At 34.9% G+C, this 25,309-nt stretch overlaps 1 protein-coding gene across 2 annotated transcripts; it reads right to left on the bottom strand.

Annotated features, from left to right (window-relative positions):
• Nucleotides 1-109: 109 nt before the first annotated feature.
• CCDC196 (coiled-coil domain containing 196) lies at nucleotides 110-24,709 on the bottom strand. Of its 2 annotated transcripts, XM_074290424.1 has the most exons (9): nucleotides 24,513-24,709; nucleotides 24,274-24,426; nucleotides 22,664-22,766; nucleotides 21,732-21,782; nucleotides 20,778-20,855; nucleotides 19,853-19,912; nucleotides 18,793-18,932; nucleotides 8,985-9,031; nucleotides 110-552 (listed from the first exon to the last, which is right to left on the bottom strand). In XM_074290424.1, exons 1-9 carry the CDS (start codon nucleotides 24,560-24,562, stop codon nucleotides 158-160), a joined length of 1,077 nt encoding a protein of 358 aa, XP_074146525.1. In that variant the 5' UTR covers nucleotides 24,563-24,709; the 3' UTR covers nucleotides 110-157. The 2 variants fall into 2 exon arrangements, with proteins under 2 accessions (XP_074146525.1, XP_074146526.1); XM_074290425.1 differs by lacking the exon at nucleotides 21,732-21,782.
• Nucleotides 24,710-25,309: the final 600 nt, after the last annotated feature.

Genomic DNA, 25,309 nt, shown 5'->3' with positions numbered 1-25,309 from the left:
TTGCCTAACGGGGCATGAGAGTGGGGGAGGGGAAAGGTAAGTAGGAAATTGACGCGGGAGGCGCGCGGAACGGTCAGCCTAAAGGGGGCCCCAGACAAAAGCAATCCTCCACCGAGCAGAGATTTTTTTTTTTGGAAGATGCAGCTGAAATCTCTCCCTAGTACTCTTCTTGCACCTTTTGCCAGAGGGGGTGGCGCCGTCGTAATCTTTGCTTTAGAGATCCCTGGAAGGTGTTTTGAGCACACGGAAGACCCCTGGCTTGTAGGGTAACCGAAGCGTAGGGCTCCTGTGGGCTGTACACACTGCCCTTGGAGAACTGCCGCCCACTCCCCGGGAGGCGGGGGAGAGCCCCGTGGGGACCTTGGAAGAAGCTTTGAGCGATGCGTGGGTGGGATGAGAACGACGAATACTGGCTGCACGGAAACGCCTCGGAGAAGAAGGTATCTCTTAGACAACCTGGTTTCTTCAGCGATGCGCTTTGCGGTGATTCCTCGGTATCCCAGCTGCTTCGTGATTTAGCGTCATTTCTCTCCCTTAGCATTCCTGACATTCCTTGGGTTTCCCATGCAGAAAAAAAATGAGGAATAAACCTATTTACCGAAAGGAATGTTTGATTAGAAAGAAAAGAAAATGCTTGGTTCTAGACATTGAATTCTTAACCTGGGCTCTTAGAACTTGAATTTATTTATAGAAAGATAATTGTATTCACATGTAGATAGACATGCATATGCTTATGCTTGCATACAAACATATATACACATTATATTGGCAATTTTCCTTATAACTGGTTCCTTTATAATGCTATGTATTTCATTTTATGCATTTAAAAACTTATTTCCCTAAGAAAACATGAACAGCCAGAGAACTCCATGAGAAGAAAAAAATGAGATTTTCCCATTCTAGGAATTTGGTAATATTAGCATTTACATTGAAGATTTGCACAGCACTGTGCATATACCCCCTTTCATACTGCCGATTCTACGAGAGAAAAGGAGGAAACAGGCTGAGAGATTAAGTATAGGGTCACAGAGCTAGTGTCTGAGGCAGCATATGTTTGAACTCAGATCTTCTTAAATCCAAATCCATCATCCTACTCACTGATACACCTAGCTGTTCCTTATTTTCCTGTGCTTTCTATAAAATATGTAAACCCATGTTTATATATATACATACATATATGTGTGTGTGTGTGTGCATGCGGATCATTTTCTGTCACTCCTGCTCTGTTAGCACTAGGGATACAAAAAGAGGCCAAAAAAAAAAAGTTTCTCCCCTCAAGAGGCTCACAGTCTGATGGGTTTAAATAACAAACAGTTATCTACAGGATAAATAGAAAGTCATTGAGAGATACAGGAAAATAATTGAGAGAAAACAGTAGAATTAGAAGGTTTAGGAAAGATGGGATTTTAGTTGGGACTTAAAGCCAGAGAAAGCAATTGACAAAGAGCATTCCAGGACTGGAGATAGCAGAGAAAATGGCATAGCATTGGAGAATAGTGTTGGGCAGTAAGGTGTAAGATGAGTTGGAAAGGAAGGGCTTTTGTATTTTGTATGGTAGGCAAGAATGAGCTGGTGGAGTTTGGGAGTGAGTAGGTAAACTTTGCAAAACTTGTACTTTACATTACAATAAATTACAATAAGAAATTATTTTTAAACAATTATTTAATTATTAAATTTAGTTTATTTACTAAACTTTTCATTTTGATAATTGAATAGAGAACATTTTGGAGTGAGTAAACACTTCAGATAGGCAGGCCTACTAGTAGGCTATTGCAGTAATTTAGACATGAAGTAGGAGTGTTGGAGGGACATATTAGAGATCTTAGAAAAGTGAGATCTACAAGACTTGGCAACAGATTTGGGTAGGGGAGAGAAAAGAGATTGTGAGAGAGAGTATGTTGGGGATGATATGTGTGTTTCAATCCCAAAGGACTGGGAGGATGATGTCCTCTATGGTAATAGTTAAGGGGGAGGTTTGGGAAAGAAAGATAATGAATTCAGTTTTGTCCTCCATTTTTTCACCAGTAGCATGATTCTTAAAAAAAACAAAACAAAAAAAAAAAAAAACTCTTCTATTTATATATTGGAGAGGTGGTGGGGAGGAAGGGAAGGGAAAAAAATTTGAAACAAAGTTTTGCAAAGGTGAATTTTGAAAATTGCCTATGCATGTGTTTTGAAAATTAAAAGCTTTAATGAAAAAAAAATCTGTCATATTATAAAATCTTGAGGTTGAAAAAACCCAACATATCAAGGAAAAACATTTTTTAGTAAAATATAGGTGTTTTTTTTAAGAAGTCCTTTGACAATAATTCTTACTTTATAATTATCTGTACATGTCTAAGAGTTTTACAGTTAATATAGTGAGAATTTTAAATTATCCCAGGGGAGAGAAGCCAATATTTTAAAACTATTCAACTCTGAAGACTCAAATGGGTAGGTCTTTAGTAAATGTTTAAGGTAATGGAGGGAAAACAAGTGGATTCAACAAAGACAAATTAATTTATACTTATATAACACACCTTGTTGTAGAAGTATGTGTATGTGAAAACATTTTTCACAGATTACAATGTGGAGTGGTCATAATGAACTCAAAATTTATCTGTCATCCAAAAGTCATCTATTTACAAATGTAAAATAACCCGAGAATAATCTATATTTCAAACTAAGTAGAAAGAGTAAAGAGATACACAGTTTAATACACACCAGCAAAATGTCCACGTTGTTTTTCCCCCTTTCTGTAAAATGTAAAATTAACCAAAAAATTTTATTTCTTACATAGAAGAACATAAATCATGTTTAAAAGACCTGGGTTGTAGTCCCAGCACTTCCAAAACTTTGAATAAGTCACATTCTGGACCTCATTCTCTTCATCTGTAAAATTAGGAGCTAGATTAGATGATTTTAAATCATACTCTAGCCATATAATTAAGTGTTTTTATGCTGCAACAAATTGCTACCTTTATTACATTTAATTAGGACTTCCTACAAACTAATACTTTTAAGATCATGGGCTTTCTTTGGTTCTTTGTAAAGTGTCCTTGACTGAATTTTATGTATAATAAAATTTAGCAAAGTTAGTTTGAGAAGCAATATGTGATTTACCTTAAACTTTAATACTCTGACAAAAGTTTTATATCCCTGACATTTCAAGCAGTTATGTTTTTGTAGTAAATATTTGTGTTAAAATTTATTAATAGAATTTGGTTCTGTATACCTGTCTCTTATTTATAATGCCAATGATCTCTGCAAAAATTCAATAAGTTTTAACAAATAAAATATTACAGAAAAAAAATCATTGGCCTGATTATTAGTGTGATTTCCTTTTACTGATGGTTTACTGAGTGGTTGTTACTGTATGAACTTGCAAAACGCCATCCAATGGTAGATATATCTTCCACCAAACTCATTTCTTCCAACTGGGTACATTCTGACATCAGTCCTGAATTTCTTCAGGGAATTGAAATGCATTAGTTCGAAATAAAATTATTTTAGAAATGGGAGAAAAAGTGAATCCTATTTTATCCACAAATATTTTAAAAGCAAAATGAAAGGATACATTTTATATAAAGTGTTAGAATTGAATGAATACATTTCCCTTTCCCTTTTAAAAAAGGCTCCTGCAGTAAAAAAGATAGGTGCCTAGGTGTATATTGGTTGCCAAAAACTTAAAATGTGTAAGTGTGATATCTTTTACTGGCAAGATAATGTTCTTCCCATAGAATGTGATTTGAATTTTTCTAGAGTCACTAATAGGTTTGCATTTTTGTAAGGAAAGCACTTTGAAAACTGTAAAGCATTATACTTTTTATATATTATATTTAATTGTGAATTGATTCGTGTGTATGCTCTTAGTTCCTGACGTCTAATCATTAGTCAGATTATTACAGTATACCTGAGCATCACAGAATCTCAGAATTGGTAGAGACTAAGCAGCCATCTATTCATAACAACATCCTTACTGCCATACATCCTTCTCCCCCCCAAAAAAAAAGGAGTCATCTAACTTCTGCTTTAAGATTTCCAATTAGGAGGAACTCACTATGTCTCAAATATCACTTCAAGGGAAGTGTTTAGGTTGATTTTTTTTTTCCCTTTGCATGAATATTTATATTCGGTTGGACAACCATCAGTTCAGTTTTGCTTTTACTGCTCTCCCCAATGTATCAGGATAAGGTCTTCAGCCATTTTTTTCAAAATCCTAAAATATCATTGTACCCTTTGTTATTTTTAACCCAACTTATTTGATCTTTTTATCAGAGTGAACATTTTCATAAGTAAAAATGAAAAGACATTGGGTTGCTTAAATTCATACAGATAAACATGTATGACCTAATAGGATATAATATTTCTAATAGAATTAGGCTTGAGAACAGGAGCTTTTTATGTTTCTATCCCCAGGGCTTAGCACAATGTACACCCTGAATAACTGCCACTTACACTGGAACATACTGCATATTTAATAAATGCCTGTTGAATGGCTGAAACTATGCTATTTGGCAGTCTGTATCCTGGTTGTAGCACCAAGATTTGAGTCCTTACTATAAATCATGAGCAGGGTTGCAGTCACATTTAAGTATGCAAGTCACTTACACATTGACTGTTCCTCCACTTTGCAACTTCTTGCCTTTACAAAGTGGCTTCCACATCTGAAATATAAACCCTCATCACCTGTATTTTGTAGAAGGTATAGCTGCTTTCAAAGAAATGTCTAGATGCCATCTCTTGCCCAAGGTCTCTCTCGATTTCCCCCAGTTGTACTTCGACCTCTTTGACGTTACTTGACATTTACTTAGGAAAGTTCATGTTTTCCCCAATAAAATGTAAACTTGAGAGCTGGGACTGTTTTGGGGTAAATTATAGTATATGAATGTTATGGAATATTATTGTTCTGTAAGAAATGACCAACAGGAGGAATACAGAGAGCTTTGGAGAGACATATCAACTGATGCTGAGTGAAATGAGCAGAACTAGGAGATCATTATACATTTCAACAACAATAGTATATGATGATGAATTCTGATGGAAGTGGATATCTTCAACATAGAGAAGAGCTAATCCAATTCCAATTGATCAATGATGGGCGAATCAACTACACCCAGAGAAGGAACACTGGGAAATAAGTGTAAACTTTTAGCATTTTTTTGTTTTTCTCCCCAGGTTATTTTTACCTTCCGAATCCAATTCTTCCTTTGCAAACAATAACAACAAAATTCAGTTCTGCACATATATATTGTATCTAGGATATACTATAACGTATTTAATATATATGGGAATGCCTGCCATCTAGGGGAGGGGGTGGAGGGAAGGAGGGGAAAAATTCAGAACAGAAGGGAGTACAAGGGATAATGTTATAAAAAATTACCTATACATATGTACTGTCAAAAAATGTTATAATTATAAAATTAATAAAATAAATAAAAATATATATTTTTTAAAAGTATATCCCATTTGCAATTGAGGATGGTTAGTATTTTAATATCTGCTGAATATAATGGTGACAATACTTTCCCTTCCTATGTTCTTGTTATCTATTATCTTGGTAATCTAGGTCTATCTCTGCCTTGGGAAATTTCATTACTATTTATAAAGTTTTACATGATAGAATCCTAAACATGTAAGAGGATGGAACTTAAAGGTCATGTCATCCCAACCTATCTTTATAATTGAAGAGACACTGTCACTATGACCAATTTGTGTATATTACCAAATGAAAATGGCTGAAAAGCACCAATGACTCCTGTGTCAATATGGCTACCCATAACAAAAAGGTCTTATTTTCAGTTACTAATTGCTTATCACTACATTGTTTACACAGTCAGAACTGGAATTGGAAAGCCAGATCAGACAAGGAGTATGAAAGAGTAGTAGATAGGCATGATCACAGTTCTTTAGGAGATCCAAGTGAGGAGTTGGAGATGAGAAAGTAGTTACTGGCCTATTCATTAACCTTATTTAGAATGGCTTAATTCAGAGGAATCAAAAAATGAAGCTGATAATCAAAAGCAAACTTCCTTCCTACCTCCTCCCCAATAATGATTCCCAAATTATCATCAAATTAACAGATTGAGTGAATGATATATATAGGTGAAAAAAATCAAAACCAACCTAGAAACAAAAGCAAAAGCATACTTTTCTTAGACTATTATGATGTGGATAAATTGGCCATAGAATACCTATGAGAAAGTTTTCCCTCACCTAATAATGTGAATACTGGAAAGATTTTCAGTCCAGGATCCTGGTTTTGATCTAGGTTCTGCTAATTATTATCTTGTAAATGAGTTATATTGGAGTAATCCATTAATCCTCAAATTGAAATAAAAAGTAGGCATTGAATGACATGAACTTTATGCTTCCTTTCATCTCTAAATTTAAATATTAGCTTAAAGCCAAATTTCATATTAAATATAATGCTTCTCATAAAAACAATGCAAAAAAAGAAGTGACACCTTGAATACATCATCTCATTAAATATCCCCCTGTGTTTTGTCAATTGATTGTAATAGTTTATATGTTAGCATATGTATGTTTTAATTTTATAAGTGAATTTTCAGATTAAAATTAAAATCTTACAAGGCAGAAAAGAGATTCTAAAAAAATCTCATTTTACCATTTAAGAATCACATTTCATACTTAACCATGTGCTGTTTCCTCTCTGGTTTACAAGAGAAACACTCCCTTCCCAGAACAGAATTGCTCTCCTATTTCCTAATATAAAATAACAACACATGAAAAAACAGGGACAAAGTCCAAACTTAGACTTACTTGAAAAGTTGTCATCTCTGGTAACGTGGTAAATAATGAAAAAGCCCTTGTACTGGTAGTCAGGAGAACTGGGTTCTGGTCGAAGTGATTTCACTAATAAACTATGTGGACTTAGCCAAATAATTTTTTATCTCTGAGCTTCAATTTTGTCATATGTAAAATGGATAGAATTCCACTTCCAGTTCTTAATATTCTATGATTTAATTGTTTGAGAAAGAATGAAGGTTCTTATTGTTTAATTTTTTTTCTCTGACATGATTGAACCTGTTGCTTTACTACCAAAATATACAAGAAACTCCTACTGAATTGGTATGTATAACAAAATAACAAAATGTGTTAAGGAATTTTAAAAAAATGCTAGGAATATATTAACCTTTTCTGGGAGGAGGAGAAATGACATTCAATTACAATGAGGGAAAAGAATTATGTACTTTCTAGAGATAAAGCTCTAGTCATCATGTGTTTCTTAATCATTTTCATCCTATAGCATAACCTGTGAGGGAGTTTTCCCTTACCAATTAGTGAATCAAGAAAGATTTGGAGTGAGAGAAACTGAGTTTAAACATCTAGGCACTACTGGACTATACTGAGCCTGCAAAATTCTACCCCAATCACTTTGCTTCTTAGTCTTTTTTTTTTTTTTTCCTTTTCTAATGGGTTTTATTGATATCTTTTCTTTTTATCAATCATTTCCCACTCACTTCATCCCTGATTAACTTTGACTCTGTGACCAAGACAAATAAGCAGAAATATCAGTTACCAAAAACCTGCTGTGCCAATGTAAACATTCTTTTGTAGTAGTCTCCACTACCATCACTATCATACTTAACTACCATGAGGGAAGAATAAAGTTTCATTGTCTCTGCACTCCAGGATCTTCATTGGTTTTATCAAATTTCTTCTAAAATATTTATTTTATTTATTTATTTATTTATATTATAAATCATAATATTTTATTGTTGTACCCATTGTGTTTATTGTTCTCTGCATATTTCAAATTGCATGAATTTATACAGATCCTTCATTATGTTCTTTTATCATTTTTTTCTATCTTCCCCAATCAGTGGATACCCACTTTTGGTTCCATTTCATTCCACCACCAAAACAACACCAAAAAACAAAAGGCTACCCTGAATATTTTAATATGTATTGTAAATTTTTAAGGTTTTTGTCTTTCCTGGGGTATGTGCCTAATCGTAAGATTACTGGGTCATATGGTATAAGCAGTTTAGCAACTTTTGTTGTCTAAGTCCAACTGAAATCTAGAATGCTAGGATGTGGGTTTTTTTTTTCCTATACCTATTTTTGATTTCAGGGACATTAATACCTTTACCTGTTTACCTACATATGGAGTTTTCCCAAGAATTAATATCTCAATTTGTCATGCTCTTCCCACATACTTTCCCTTTTGATTCTTGTGGTTTCTTACATTATTTTTAAAAAATTAAGCTAACTCACCTTTATTTTTTAACTAAAAGTAAATTATTGAAGTATAAGGTTATATTGCTATCAGTGGCAATGTTTTACAGTTTTTTTTAAACCTGTTTTCAGGGACTGTGCTTGTTGTGGGACTTTAGTTATGAATTAGCTGTGAGCTTTCGTTGATGATTTTATATACTGTGCCAAAACAAGAATTTATCAGTTATAAAAAAGTGGCTATTTGACAGAATGTGGCCTTTTGCAGATGACGAAGGGGTTTTGGGGGGGGGGGGGAGGAAGAGAAAGATTTATAGATATTTTTAATTACTACAAACTGCTAGGCACTGTTTAAAGTCCAAAGCAAAGTACAAATCTAATCCTCAGACCATCAGCTTAATTTGGCAAAGCTTTAGCTTGGTACAAACTCAGAAAAGAGACCCTCACCTGCTACACCTTATAAATCAGACTTCTCTTAGTACTTGAATTTCCTTTTGAGTTTCTGCTCTTTATAAGCCCTGGGACACATAAAAATGTTACCATAATAACATCCAATACCCTGGCACTTCCTTTGTAGTGTTAAAACTGTTTACAATGTCAAAAAAGAAAGATTTAAGAATGTTGAACAGCTAAGGTCAAGAATCAAGCAGGGCAAGAAGATATGTATAGGTTATTCTAGACAGTTATTGTATTGGTGGGATAAGGATCTATTCAAATATTTGAATCTATTTCAAACCCCCAAACTATTATCAAAATATTTCCTAAAAGTATTTTTCTTAAAAATTGCAAATGAAAGTCATTCTTACCACAATCACAAGTTGACTTCTGCCCAGTGCAGGTGAGCCTGGAATACCTATTAGGAAACATGGAGAAAAAAAAAAAAAAGTGAGTTGTCTTTGAGAAAATCAGCTTTCTGGGAGTTATAATCTTTATAATTCTCTTTATATTTTGAAAGATTGAACTTATGATTTCATGGGTATCAGAAACCTGCAAGTAAAGAATTTTTCCAATCTATCAGTATAGATCAGTGCCTGTTCTGCAATTCACTCTTAAATTGTTCCCTGGGGTATTAAGAGGTGTAGCTGTGTGGTTGTAGTAATAGTAGTAGTAGTAGTAGTGGTGGTGGTGGTGGTGGTGGTAGTGGTAGTAGTGGTAGTGGTAGTAGTAGTGGTAGTGGTGGTAATGGTAATGGTAGTAGTAGTAGAAGTGACAGCTAACATTTGCATAGCACTTTAAGGTTTGCATAGCATTCTACAAATATCATCTCAGTTTATCCTTATAATAATCATCCTTATAACAATCCTGAAAAGTAAGTGTTGCTATTATCTGTTTTACAGATGAGGAAACTAAGAAATTAAATGACTTGCTCAGGGTCACAGAGCTAGTAAAGTATCTGAAGCTGGGTTTGAATTCAGGACTTTCTGATTCTATGTCTAACATTCTATGTCCAATGTTCCATATAGCTGACTCAAATAGATTTTCTTGACTCCAAAGATTATTTATCATATGAAGATATATTGCTACAGAATCATTTTTTACTGTAATAAAAGGATCATCTTATATTAGCATTGATGTGAATATCTTAATTTTCATTCAATAAATTATATAATTATTTCCTAGAAATTTTAGAGTAATAGAATCACAGAATTTTAGCAAGGAAGAAAATTAGCATTTAAACAAGCACCTACTATGTGCTGGGTACTATTCTAGACACTGGGTGTCAAACACAAAAATGAACTCATTCCTGTCCTCAAAGAGTTTATATTCTATTGGGAGAGAGAACATATAGACATATAAAGGTACATATATAAACATCTATACACATGTGTATACATGTATATTTATACATGTCTATATATTTGTATATGTATACATTAATATTCATATATACACACAATACAAGACAATTTGTGCAGAGTAGTTTCTAAAAGCTGAGAGTACCAAAGGAAAAACCACATGAAGGAGATGGGCTCATGTCCTGAGCTTTGAAGGAGACAAGAGATTCTATATAACACAGAGGTATGGAGGTGAGTGCATGGAGAACAGTCTGGGTAAGGACATGGCCAGAGACAATGGGATATTATGTGTGAAGAATACATAGGCTAGTTTGGACTATGGTGTTAGAAGAATAGTAATGGAGAATGAGCATGGAATGGCATTTAGGGTTGATATAGGAAAGGCTTTAAATTCCTGGAGGATTTGTACTTTTTCACAGAGGCAAGTAGAAGATCACTGGAAATTCCTGAATTTTTCCTGAATTTTCTTCTGGAAGATACTTTAGAGATCACCTATTAAATTTATACCCAAAAAGGAATCCCCAACTATAATATAGACAACAATCATTATTTTGCTTATTCAGGCAACTAAGTAGCACAGTGCACAGAATATTGGGCCTGGAGTTACTTACTAGCTGTGTGACCCCCAGCAAGTCACAATTTCTATTTACTTTAGTTTCAACAACTGTAAAATGGAAATAAAAACAGCACCCATTTTACAGGGATGTTATAAATATCAAATGAAAATCTGTTTGCAAAGTATTTAGTACATACCTGGCAAGTAGTAAGTACCATATAAGTGTTTATCCCATTCTTTTTCCTTTTCTTTACCCCTTTACTTTAAAACCTTCAGTGAGGATTGGAACCCTTTACTTCCAGAAGCAGTCCAATTCACTTTTGCACAATTTTGAACAAGCCCCAAATTTGTTCCCTTGTCAAGTTCCATCAGTGCTCTTAGGTCTGCCCTCTAAGACTAAACAGAAGAAATATAATCTCTCAACTATGTGACAACCCTTCAAAAACTTATATAGTGCTCCCCTGACTCTTCTCTTTTCCCTCTATTCCTTTAACTGATATGGATACAAGGATTTTTTCATTCTGATTGCCCTGTTCTGGTTGCCCAGAGCTGGACACTACGTGCAAGAAATGATTTAAGCACAGCATTGTACAGGGGGCATGCCACACTCATTCATTCTATGTTACCCATCCCTGTTTCTAGTCTTGTGTTTTTTATATTTCCTTTTAAAATTTAAGTTGGTTGATGATTCTCCTCGTACATCCAATGCAATACATAGCATTTCAGACATCTCCCATTTTCCCTCCTCATTGGAATTTTTTTTTCTTTTTTCAAAATTTCATTCTTGAGAGTCTCTCATCCCTATCAGGCTAACTATCCTCATCAAATATTAAACCATGGAATGTAATCTATACTTTGTATGAATTCTTTAAAATTTGTTTTCTTAAGAACTTAGGATACATGTCAGACAAGTCATACAAGACTTTCTTCTTCCCTGTTCCAAAAAATTATCATATCTGCTTTCTTTTTCATGGCTTAGCCTCACTGCAAGCCAGACTTCTCTCCAAATCTCTATTTTAATCATATAAATAAGTATTAGTGGTTGTCAGATTGTCTTTTATATCAAAGAAGGAAATAAAAACATACCAATGAAAGGGAATGAAGGAAAGGTCAGTTCCTCTTAACCATCTCATCATTTCTACCCCAACAATCAATTCCTCCCTAGTAGAGACAATTAGAGACCAGATCCAGAGGAGAATCCTTGTTTGTCCCGTTTTGAAGAATGGAGCTATCATTAAGTCAAATCAAGAAGTTATTTGGTATTCTGATATTGACAGAAAGTGCTCCAATACCCTTTCTCATTTCCTCATCTATCGCCTCTTTCTGTTCGTATGGTTTGTAATATCTTCTGATGAAAAAAAAAATATTACTTTCTATTTCTGTTAATCTTCACCCAAAATGTTTTTCCCATGCCTCATCCCTCTGATTCTTCAATTTCTTGTTTTTTGTTTTTGTTTTTGTTTTTTAGACAAGATTTCTCTGTCTCATTCAGGGTGGAAGTACAATAGCCACTCAAAGATTTGATTCCACTACTCTTTCCTGTATTTCTGACCTGGTCCATGGTTTTAAGGCCCTTTTATGCAATTCTCTAGGACCAAACAACTATAAGACTTAATAGGACATCCAATTGGGCTTTACCCCCTAACTGCAGCCCAAAACTCCCTAGCTCAAGCAAATTATCAAGCTTCAGGCTATTGTAGTAGCAGAGATTACAACATCATCACAACCAGCACCCTCACATCTACATGCTACCTCACACGATGCTACTCCACTTCTATTTGCTTCTTCCATGTTTTTTTAAAAAATAAGTTATGTCTATCCAGAGTCATATTCTTAAGGCTATTTTTTTATCCTGTTGATAAAAATGATACTATATATGTACATATAACATGTATGTGCTCTGTGTGTTTGTGTATATAAAACAGCCAATGATCAACATAAATGAGATCAATCAAGTGTCATGGGCATCGTGATTTCACTGGTATTGAGATCACCTGGATAAAGAAACTCATCCTACCAATTTAGATTGGCAACTTTTCTGTAATTTAATAGTCTTACATCCTTAAGAAGTTAAATGACTTGTCCAAGAGCATAGATCAAATGGCTGTCAGAGTTATTCACTTATTATGTATTATTGTGTATTCTATATATTTAGTTAACTTCTATTTATCATATATACTTTTAAAAAATTTAAATTGATCAGTGAGGTCCCTGTTTATAGAATCTAAGTTTTGGGACTATAGAGATCATGTCTTTGTATATAATATCAATGGTTACCAACTTCTAGGCTTTCAGAATTATTACAAGGGCTCTAGAAATCCATAAAATAAGCCAACATCCCTTTCATAGATTACAATATAGTATACAATATGTCTTACTAGTTTTCAAATACATATGATTTAGCAATGTAATCGATTAGGGCTCTATGCAAAGATCTCAGGCTACTCAGGCTCATCCTCCATGGGGTAAGAAGTTACTATTTTTGTTATTATCTTTTTTAAAATAAAATTTGGAGTGGAGACACTTGAGGGAGAGAGAAACCAGATCCAAGGCTAGTACCAGGGATAGGTGATTAAGGATCTGCATGAAATTAGAGGCTGTATGAGTGGAGAGAAGGTAGAAATAATAAGAAGCGGTCACAGATTGGATATGTGTAATGATTGAGAGTTGATGATGACACAAAGTTTGTGAACCTGGATGAGTAAGAAGATGGTAGTGATCTAAATAGTAATAAAGTTTGGAAGAAGGAAGTATTTTAGGGGGAAAATATGATTTCTGGGATAAAGATTTCATATATGCATATATAAAAAATATATGTGTGTGTGTGTGTGTATATATATATATATATATATATATATATATATATATATATATATATATACATAGAGAGAGAGAGAGAGAGAGAGAGAGAGAGAGAGGCTTCATGTGTACATATATATATGACAAGAAGCATGCATTAACCATATACTATGTGCCAGGCATTGTGCTAAATCCAGGAACAAAAAATGAGATGAAAAACATTTTATAATATGAGGAAAGAGAATTGAGGCAACTAAAGCAAAAAACTAATATTTAGCAATCTATTTTGAGTTTTACAATATGCCTAATAAAAAGATAAGGACCAATAAATACTACACTAGATTTGAGAAAATTCTTTCTCCTTCTATCAGTATATTTCCTTCTGTGAAAGTGGAGGTGATAATTCTGCTTTCTACCAAAAGCAAGAATACTGTGAAGATTAATAGTTTTAGTAGCAGAGTTTGATCTCCTTTTAAAGACACCATTAATACAGCTTTGTTTTGCCAACCAAGTCACAGATATGTAGTACTATTGCACTGAAACCAACCAATACTTAAGATTGTGGCAATACAGCAGAAAGATGTGGGATGAGGGAATTTTGATCAGGAGCTTTGTGGGGCCAATTTACCCTTTCTTCTGCAGAGTTCATTCTCAACAGTAGGGTTGTGGGTTATAGAAGTCAAAGAACATGTTAGGGACCAGCTTCACAGAGCATCCATGGCTCAAGGAAGATGATTCTCATTTGCCATTAAAAGAGATCGTGTTTGTCTTTCTCAAACTTCTCCACTTTTCTCTCAAATGTATCTCAAAAATACATAGGTATGAAGTATAATTGTCTTACTGAATCTTTTTTTTTCCCCCCTCAGGCTGGGGTTAAGTGACTTGCTCAGGGTCACACAGCTAGGAAGTGTTAAGTGTCTGAGATCATATTTGAACTCGGGTCCTCCCTGAATTCAAGGCTGGTGCTCTATCCACTGCGCCACTTTCCTGCCCCCAAGTGTAATTGTCTTAATGGTCTGTCAGGCAAATGAGTCATATCTCCCCCTCCACTTTTGCAATATTTAACATTCACAGAATGTTAGGATTACAAGGTGATAACTCAGGTTGTCTGGGCAATTCTCTAGCTCAGAATTCACATCTTTGGTTCGGGCCTTTAAGGGGAATTTACACTTTTAGACTTCTGAAAAGAAGTTTACATATTTAAAGGAGTTTACACCTTTAAAAGGAGTTCTGAAAAGGAGTTTACACAACCTTTTAAAGGAGCAAGTTCATTGGCTTTGGAGTTCTCACAAGCACAATCTCTGCTAGAATAAAAGAGGAGAGCAGTCAGGCAAGGAGTCAGGCTAGACTGGGACATTGGGCCTGAACAAGCAGTCTGGATTGGGGAAGGACAAGAGCTGGAGGAGATTCAGAGCCAGGATTCAGGAAGAAGAGGAGGCTGGCTGGAGGCTCCAGAAGCCTCCCAAGAAACCTGCACACAGAGGAAAAGATACAGAGTAAAGAAATCTCCTCCCACAGAAGGATTACAACTGAGAGAGGACAGGACCTTTACATTTTGATGCACAACGTGGGGCAAGGACTTATTCTGAGCCCTTCAGAGGAGCTAGCTGGGACATCACAAGGCAAGGAAAGGCAGCTACAGTTACTGAGATTTGTCTAGGGTAGCCAGGCTCTACTCTTATCTTTAGGATGAAGGGATGGGTAGCATGCAGCTTTTGTTAGCTACTCTTAAAAAAAAAAAAAAAAAAAGCAATACCTTGCTAATGAAAGCTAATAGATGTTTATCATTATAGTAGACAAATTGTAAATGTATTAACATAGAATCTAAGGACAATCTGTAAGAGTTATTTTAAATGATTCAAACTCAACATGTATCAAATGGAGCTCATTATGTTTTCCTCTAAATCCACCCTTATTCTCCTAAATCCCTTTTTCTGTGGAAGGCAACACCATCCTTTCCAGTCATCAAAGTTCCCAAACTCAGGCAACTTTTCAACTCTTCCAGCCTTTCTCAGTTTCTATTATCTTATCAAGCTGCCAACTCTTGTTAATTCTACCACCACATATTTTTCACCTATTTATTCTCTCCATTTATAAAACAGCCATCCCAGTTCATATTTTTATAACCTTGTTCTGAACTATTATTATAGTCTGCTTCCTGTTCTCCCCTCTCCCATCCATCCTCCACATAGCATCCAAATTGATATTGCTAAAGCACAGATTTGTTACTTTCTTTTTCATGAAGCTTCAGTAACTCCCTATTGCCTATAGAATAAAATACAATCCTTTAACTTGGCATTTAAAGCACTTTAATCTATCTCAAGCCTAGATTTCCAGGCTGATTATATATTAGTTCTCTTCACTTTTCTTATATTTTAGATAAACTAACTTTTTATTTTCTCACTGTCTTCTACATAAGGCCCTTCATGATCTCCTCAATACTTATTGCTCTTTCACCACTATTATTTTGCAAATACTTTGTATTTAATCTATCTATCTATCTATTTATCTATTTTGGATCCATTATAATATATGTTCCTTGAGGACAGACACTGCTTTATTTTTGTCTTTTTATTCCCCAAATATCATAGTGCTTATAGCCCTATAGTAGGGGCTTAATAAATACTTAGTGAGTTGGCTTGAGTATTTATGATGACTTGTCAGGTCTTAGCTTATCCTTCAGGTGTATTCAAGCAAACAACAAGGATTGTATATATATGTAAGAGCATTTCTGATTTAGAATCATAACATGACAGAACATAACCCGTCGTTTTACACATGAAGAAATGACTATTATGATCCCATTTGTGATTTTCTTGGCAAACAAAATTAAATGACTTGCCCCCTAGTTGCCTTAATTATAAAAAGATCAGAATACCTGATGGAAGTGGATATCTTCAACATAAAGAAGATCCTACTCACTTCCAGTTGATCAATGATGGACAGAAATAACTATACCCAGAGAAGGAACACTGGGAAGTGAATGTAAATTGTTAGCACTACTGTCTATCTACCCAGGTTACTTATACCTTCGGAAGCTAATGCTTAATGTGCAACAAGAAAATGGTATTTACACACATATATTGTATCTAGCTTATATTGTAAAATGTAAAATGTATGGGATTACCTGTCATTGGGGGGAGGGAGTGGAGGGAGGGAGGGGATAATTTGGAAAAATGAATACAAGGGATAATATTATTAAAAAAAAGATAATTGTATAAATATGTTTACATATATTGAATATTGTATAGCATATATTGGATTACTTACTATCTAGGAGAGAGGGTGGGGGGAAGAGGGGAAAAATTGGAACACAAGGCTTGCAACTGTCAATGTTAAAAAATAATGCATGCATATTTTTTGAAAATTAAAAGTTTTAATAAAACAAACAAACAACAACAAAAAAAAAAAAAAAAAAAAAGATCAGAAAACCCAGAAGCAGAGCCATGATCGAAACTAGGTATCCAGTTTTACAGTGCAAGAGCCAATATTCTGTTCTACTCTCTAGATAGAAAAACCAAATTCTAGAAAATGCATACCTATGATCATTTTAACTTGTGATAACTGAAGAACTTCATGATTCATATAGGACAAACTTTACATTTGCTCATTCATTCATCAAACTTTCATTAATGGAAAAGCAATAGATCTTCCAAGAGCATAAAAAAAGAAAAGTTGGGGTATTATCTGATAAGGGCACACAATTTGGTGGAGTGGAATTCAGGGCTTAAAATTAGGAAATACTTGGGTTCAAATCCCATCTCTAACATTTGTTATCTATGTAACTTTTGATATTTAAATTTCCTGAGATACAATTTCCTTATTTGTGAAATAAGGGTAATAATATCTTTATTACCTATCTCACAGAATTATTGTGTTAAGTGAGATTATATTTGTATAGCTATATCAAGCCCTTTGCAAATCTATTACAACACCAATTTTTGATTTGGCACTGGTATAGAAAGAATGCTGACTAAGAACTGGAAGGACTGAGTTCTGACCCTAGCCCTACCAATCATTAACTTGAGTGACTTCGGACATTTCATCTCTGTAAGCCTTGTTTTTCTCATGTATGGAATGGTGAGGGTGGGCTGGGAGGAAGGAAATTGATCATCTTTAAAGTTTCATCTTATTCTAGTATTCTTTGATTCTAAGAGTATATCTGTCTTGTGAGAAACCATTGCCAGATGCTGGTTCTTCTGGTCCACCACTTGGTTAGCAAAAACAGGAAATTCATATCTATTTTAGTATGATGCTAGCAATATCCATTCATGTTGTCTAACAGGTTACTCAATCACATTTCCTGAAACTAAAACAATACTATTTCCTTAACATCAATATATATCTTTCAGGACTCAACATGAGACATTAATCGCAGCAGCATTATATAAGAACAGTTTGTAGACTTTGGCAACTGCCTTTGGCAACTGCCTGACTTTAGGGAGAATAACCACCAGGTAACCTGTAAATGCCCTTGCTTATCTTATGACTTTTTGCATTTTTTCTGATATCTAACTAGGGTTCTTTTATAAACATAAGAAATTGAAATAATTGTTTGATTCTGGTGACACTGCTTTTCTTTTCCTTCCAAATCTTTGGTACCTTGCCCTTAGTTCTTTTATGATGGGTTTACAGATTATCTGTAAAAATTAATAAGCTATACTAGTATTAAGTCCATGATTTCCATTTCCACATTTATTGTATACCTATGATGTATAGAGAATATTGTGCTGGGTACTGAGGGAGAATCCAAAATGAAAGGATAAGCAAAAGAAGGAATACACATTGTTTATACTTATATAATATCTCCAATGCCTGATTCCTTTCTATAGTACTCCCTTATAGCTATTTGTAGATTCAAGAACCTTTTTTTCCCCCTTTCCTATCCTTTTTTAGAGTCATTCCTTTACTCTTATAAGGTAAACTCTTACACATGAGGAATACCTAGGCTACTGAAACAAACATACTTATCACTTTTATATCTGTGGATTTCCTTTGGACTTATGCTAATGAATAGCATAGACTAATAAAGACCCAGAAATTCATTAACTTTGGAGGCTTTCTAGCTCCTCCCTAGACCTCTTAATTGAAGACCATAATGCTATATTGTATATAACTGTATTTGGAGTCAGGAAAACCTGAGTTTGAGATTTTACTTGCTGTGTGACTCTAGCTTACCTTCTCTGATCCCCAGTTTCTTCATATATAAAATAGTGACAATTGAAGTACCCTACCTATTAGGACTGTGGTGAGGATTAAATGAGATAATGCACATATAGTGCATTTCAAAATTTCAAAATACTAAATAAAATACAAACACCAGCTATTCTTACTTTAGTTTTGGACCCTTAGAGGCAATAGCTCTCTGTTTCCTAAATTAAGATTCCTCAGCTTGTGTTACAAACCCCTAAACTACCAAGTCCTTCTTCAGAAATACACTTACCATATTCCCCCCCAACCTACCTTGGACTGATAAGAAGTTTGGAGTTAAATTGAGGTATGTCCAAATCTTGCTTTAAATAATGTAATAATTGCAGATCAGGTGTCTTTTGGTGTTTCGTCAGAGCTTCAATCTTCTCCTCAATCACTCTACTATGAAGTTCCTTTTGGGAAAACAACAATTAGCTAAATACTTAGTTAATTCTCTAAACCTACTTCTTAACTACTCATTATCTTCTACTCAAGGTTTGCCAACAAACTCCTATACATTCCTACACAGTTTTAGAGACTAATTCAAACAGAAGAAATGAACCAGAGAAAAGATGTGATTTGTTTAAAATTATTAGAAACAGAACCCTTTTGATTCTCAATCTAATATTCTATCGTTGAATTGCTTAATCTCCCATAAGGACATACTTATCTCTTTGTCATTATCTGGGGATTACCAGCACAACTAGGAAATGTTATTTTATTGACAAATCTATTACTATTCACCAGGTTACCTAAGTAGTGCTAGGGTCTGAGAGAAGTGATCAGAGCATCTCATAGAGTTGGAGTTTAAAAGCATCTCAGAGGTAATATCCTCAAAAATCTCCCCTTTTAGGACCATCGAGGTGACATAGTGGATAGAGCACCAGTGCTGAAGTCAGGAGGGCCTAAGTTCAAATCTGGTCTCAGACATTTAACACTTCCTAGCTGTGTGACCCTGGGCAAGTCACTTTACCCCAATTGCCTCAGGGGAAAAAAAATCTCCCCATTTACAGTTGAGGAAACATAAAGGTCCAGGAAGTTAAGTGTCTTGCCCTGTGTCACATAAGTAAATAAGGGCAGAGCAAAGATTTACACATATATTTTACAGATAATTCTGATCCTTGCCTAAAGGCAAAATTTGCCTTTTAAGAGTTTTATATTATAGGGTAAGTTTTAGACTCTTGAAGCCTCTTTTTAAATAAAACTCAAGATCTATTGCTCCTGGTCAAAGCTGCTTTTATTTTTGTTGAATGTGAGTTTCATCAGTAAATAATATGAAGACACTCTGATAAGTTAAAATTTGTACCCACTATCCAAAACTAAGAGTTGTTACCTGAACATCATCAATCTCATCTTGAAAAGTGAATGGCTCCTTGTTGTTCTGATGTCTTTCCTAGTGAAAAAAAAAGAATCTCTTGGTGAAAAATCAAATTGAAATTAAAGATCAGTCTTCACAAGCTATGAAATTCCCACAGTATCAAGTGCTGGTATGGATACACCATACTCTTTTTCAGCTAATTTACAAATTAATTTTTTTTTTGGCAAATTGACAATAATGTAGTAAAATAATTTCAAATGACAAATTAAATGAAAGAAATTTATTTTCTTTGAATTAGGCAGATTCTAATCATGTAATACATCAAAGGCTTCTCTAAGAATCTTTCAATAAACTCAACTACACATCACAGTCCACTTGACACATTGTAGAGTTATAATGATTGAGACAGACCCTAACACTTCACCCTAGATCAAACATCCTAGAAGTTTAGAGAGTCACTGTAATATTAGATACAAAAGGGAACAAGCTCTGTAAGGAAACTCACATTCATTTGGGATCTCACCTTAGCCTCTATTTTGTGTTTCATTTTGACTTATTGAAACAGTTAGGTTCTCTCTGAAGTTATTTTCTGACAGCTAAGCTGCTAACACTAAGAAAGGTCTCACTACTTTTCTTACCTCCTTTTACTTTCTCTGCATATGATGTGTCCCTTCAGTTCCTCCTAGGTGGTGAGGGGATTAAGGAGCCTGGGATGAAAGAACAGAGCTAAAGGGAGAGGAGAACCCAGGAAAGGGGTGCAGTCAGTGGCATAGGCACTGTCTGTACATAGGCAAAGGCAAGATAATAAATCTGATAACCAACAAGATAGCCAAATATTACCTAGCTGCCTACCTAAGGTGATCCTGTCTCCAAGCTTCATGCTTCTAGCTGTGTTGTATTAAAAGGCTTGAGAATTCTGATCAGCATATAGTACACTTGCCTTTAACTCCTGCATTTCTGCCTTGCTTTTGAGTAGCATTGCTTTCTGTCGCATACGATATTCATCTTCAATTGCTTGCTGATGGAATTAAAACAAAACAAAAACAAACAACTTTATATTTACATTGATTTGAAGATGTGGAAAGATGGATTTAGGGTTTCAGTTTTTCTGCTGGAAGACATTTTTTGTCCAGCATCACTCTCAAGGAGTGAATAAATGAAAAGTTTCTTCCATCTTTGCCACTCTTTCCTAGGAAGAAATGAGGAAGTAGAGCAATCAAAAGCTAGGGAATATGAGCCAATTGCCTTTTGAAAATCATTGAAAAATTCTAGATGAACTAGGATCCATTAGGGGAAATGTCCTCACATCTCTGAGTGCTTTCTGTCCAAGGACCTCAAGAACCAAATTTTATTAACAATTAATGGAGTGTAGTGCTGTCTGTCTTATCTGTAACCTGGTCTTAATAGCATCCAATTTTTTTGTGGAATGATTGAGTGAAAAGTATTCAAAAGTCAAAACCTCATAAAGATACACATCTTCTGACCAGAGAATTATTATATAAAGTCCACAAAAGCTTTCTATCTCCAGGGATATTAGTCTTTCTTTTTGCATCCCCAATCCCTAAAGTTGGAGCTAAATAAGGAAGTAAATATGCATTTACAAGCAACTATGTGCAAAGCACTGTGAAACACTTTCATGTATTATTTCATTTGAGACAAAATCTCTGGTGCATTATTATCCTTATTTTATATTTGAGGAAACAGAGGTTATTAAGTGACTTGTCTAGGATCACATAGTTAGCAATTGATTACCAAACATCAGATATTAACTAAAACCTAACTTTATTATATCAAATGTCCCAAGGATGAAAATAATCTCTTTAATGGTGATAATAGGGGCAGAGTTTACCACAATTTCAGGAAGTTCTAGAATTTTTTAATCCAGCTTTCTTACCTTGTTCCACAGCAACTCCATTTCTTTTCGAAGCAACTTGTTTTTTTTTTCCTGTAGAGAAAGATGAGTTTTTGTCCTGCTACATATACCAGAAGTGATATGGGAAGGGACACAAAAGGGTAAAGAGGAGTAGAAAAGGAAGATTGTAGCCTGGAGGCCATCCAAAAAGGAAGGAAATGTTCTATCAAATATTTCAGAAAAGCAAGAGATGAGTTTTATAATTTAAAGAAAACAAAATTACTAGATTAGAACTCTGATTAAAATAGAAAACAAAAGCCTTTCAGTTTCCTTTGCCTTTTGATCTATTGAGGGTGGGGTAGAGTAGTTGTTTCTATAGCCATATGTCTCCTTTATAATGGTTAAAAAAACAACAAGAAAGACCCTTTATATTGCTGATTTTTTTTTATTACCTTAGCTTCTAATAATGAAATATTTTTTTTGGGGAAGGGGGATTTCCTACTTGAGCTGTGATGTAAAAGGCAAATAAGCTTGTGCACTAGGAAATCGCATACACAAAGAAAATCTAAGACATTGTATTCTTGACACCTTTCATTAGTTCTTCCCAGTATTTTCACTCTTGTCCTATGTAGGTTGCCTTGAGTTTTTTCTGAGCTCATAGCAGTGTTACAAGGAAATATGTGTGTGTGTGTGTGTGTGTGTGTGTGTGTGTGTGTGTGTGTGTGAGAGAGAGAGAGAGAGAGAGAGAGAGAGAGAGAGAGAGAGAGAGAGAGAGAGAGAGAGAGAGAAGAGAGAGAGAGAGAGAGAGAGAGAGAGAGAGAGAGAGAGAGAGAGAGAAATGTGATCTACTATAATCATATGGAGCAGTGTAAATGTCATAGCCCAGGTGTGCCATAAGTTTGTCTCAATAACTGGTACCATAAACTCTCTAAACACTGCCCATGTTACTATTTTCCAACCCCAGTCCCACTCACCAGGTTCTGTTTTAACTCTTCTGCTTCCTCAATCATCTCCAGGACTATGGTATCATCAGAATCACCCCCCTTTTCAGCCATGATCTGCCTCATGATCTGCAGACTATGAAGTAGGGAGAAGGCATCAAGTATAAGTATTCTCTGAAGGAGAAAAAAATTAACTATTGGGTCTTGAGAGTTCCCCTGCAAAAGTAGGGCTATTAAAGCTGGACTATTAGGAAAACTTTGGAATATCTCTAGAAATAATCAGTTCTCCATAACTGATGAGATTTTTGTTTTAGTTCATGTATTCACTCTCAGGAAGTTCCCACCTATTCATCCCCTTAAGGCTTTCTTGATTAGATCTGTGATTTTCATCAATGTGAGGAACACCTGTTTGAAAGTACCCACCACAAATGCAGATCCAGAGTTTTTAACTTGTAGTTTTAGAGCAAGAGTTCCTAATCGTTTTATGTGTATCATATACCCTTTAGCAGTCTGGCAAAGACTGTGAACTCTTTTTTTTTTTTTTTTTTTTTTTAAAGATGTTTCTAAATGCATTAAATAAAATGCATAGAATTAAAAATGAAACTAATTATGTTGAAAATATAATGTAATTTTTTTCCCCATCTAAATTCTAGAGTCCCTAGAAATCTAATCTGTTTTAGAATGTTGCCTGAGGGCACTGGGACAAGTGACTTGCCCAGATTCACACAGCAAGTATCTGAGGTCATATTTGAACTTAGGTCCTCCTGACTCTAGGATCAGTGCTCCATCCCCTTTACCACCTAGCAGCCCCCCAGAAACCAACTTTGAAATGATCTTTCTGACTCCCCATTGCTGGTCCTCTATTCACAATTCTCAAATTTATCTTCAATATGAAAGATAAATGAGTACCAGCTTGTCCTATTATTCAGAAGAGACAACCTTCTAATAGACATATCACCTGCATTCTTGGGTCCATAATTATGTTTGTCTTAAAGTGAAAATATCTATGCCCTTAGAAAAGGGCAACTAGGTGGCTCACTAGACCTGGAGTTAGGAAGACCTGAATTCAAATGTGACCTCAGACATTTACTAGTTGTATGACCCTGGGAAATTCACTTAACCCGCTTGCCTTATTCCACTAGAAAAGGAAGTAATAAACTATTCCAATGTTTTTATCAAGAAAACCCCATAAGGGGTCAAAAAGAATCAGATATGAGTAAATAATAAGAAAGGTTATGGAAAAACAGGCTTCTAAAAAGAATCTTTTTCCTTCCCACTTTAAATCATTCTTTCTTTTGAAAGGATTCAGTATATGGGAATACCTGCTTAGATCACTTAGGATATCTCTTGTGGTTATTATAAGAATAGGAATGTATCCCTTATTCCAACTTCTTTTCCATAAAATTGTATGGAAGTACCAAGGAATCTTTCTCTACTTTTGTATCAGCTCTCAAAGAATTGGGTCTATTGAAATATTTCTGACCAAATTGAAAAAAACTCCAAAACTTCTATCTCCATGCTTAGGCCATTTTGTGTGTGACAATTTTGTTATACATACTTCCTCTTTAAAAAGAAAGTACTCCCCTTTCCCTCCCCCATTTCATATATTCTCCAGCTTTCTTATAGCCTCAGATAATTTTTACCTTTTTTGTTTTTCCTCTAAATTAGTCATTAAGTTCTGGAGTAAGGTGCCATTCTTCTCTTCCAGGGGTTTCAGTATCTCCACCAACTCTCGTTTTCTTATTTTCAAGTCCTCATTTAATTCACTTAGATAACTGTCCTGTGGTCTAGAATTTCTGTAGAAGATACCATTAATATTGATCATATAGACAACTCCTTCTCCCCTCCTTTTGCCTAACTTTAGTTCCCACCAAAGATTCACCTTGTTCTAGATTTTAGGAAAGATGTAGAAGAGTTTGTGTTAGTGGTCATCTTAAAAGTGTAGTTGTAATCAACCCTGGAAACAAAAAGGGCTTCTTCAAAATCTGTTCCTTTTTTTCTCTACTAGTTAATACATCTTCTCTTTAATGTTGCTGCTCTTTGTCTCTTGATGTACTGCATTTGTTATTTATATAGCTTGAGGTCACAATGCACCAAAGGCAACAATGGCAACAATTCTGTTTGGGAGCTTTAGAGTTACTTGCAGTTTGTTCCCTGGAGATGCCCCACATACATTTGATCAGTCCTTTCCAAAATAGATATCATAGGGTAAAATAAATATCTATTTTATCTATTCTTTCCGTACAAATCCTTAAAGTATCTTCAGACATCTCCTGGTTATGAACTATTTTAAAATGAGAATTTTTGACTACAATTAAAATGTAAGCTATGGAATTCCTATTTTTATTCCTGCCGAAAGTAATGCCGTTCTTTCCTCCTTCCTTCCCTCCTTCTTTCCTCCCCTTTCTCCTTTATTCTCTCACTTCCTTTCTTCCTCTTTCTTTTTTTCTGTTCTTTTCCCCTTTTTCCTTCTTCCCTCTTTTCCTTCCCTTCTTTGCTTCCTTCCTTCCCCTTCATTTTCTTTTCTCATCTCTTCCCTTTCATTAATTCCCTTCCTCTCACCTTTCTTCCTTCCTTCCAAAAGTTCTTTCCTTCTTTGACAGCTTGTTCAACTTTCCCTCACATTTTCCACCAACTCTAAGACAAGGAATAAATATATATTATATTGCTTTAGCTAAC

This window comes from Sminthopsis crassicaudata, chromosome 2, assembly GCF_048593235.1.
Source record: "Sminthopsis crassicaudata isolate SCR6 chromosome 2, ASM4859323v1, whole genome shotgun sequence".
In the NCBI taxonomy this organism is placed as follows: Eukaryota; Metazoa; Chordata; class Mammalia; order Dasyuromorphia; family Dasyuridae; genus Sminthopsis; species Sminthopsis crassicaudata.
Note: the sequence above shows the minus strand (reverse complement) of the source record. Positions and strands in the feature narration are given on the sequence as shown.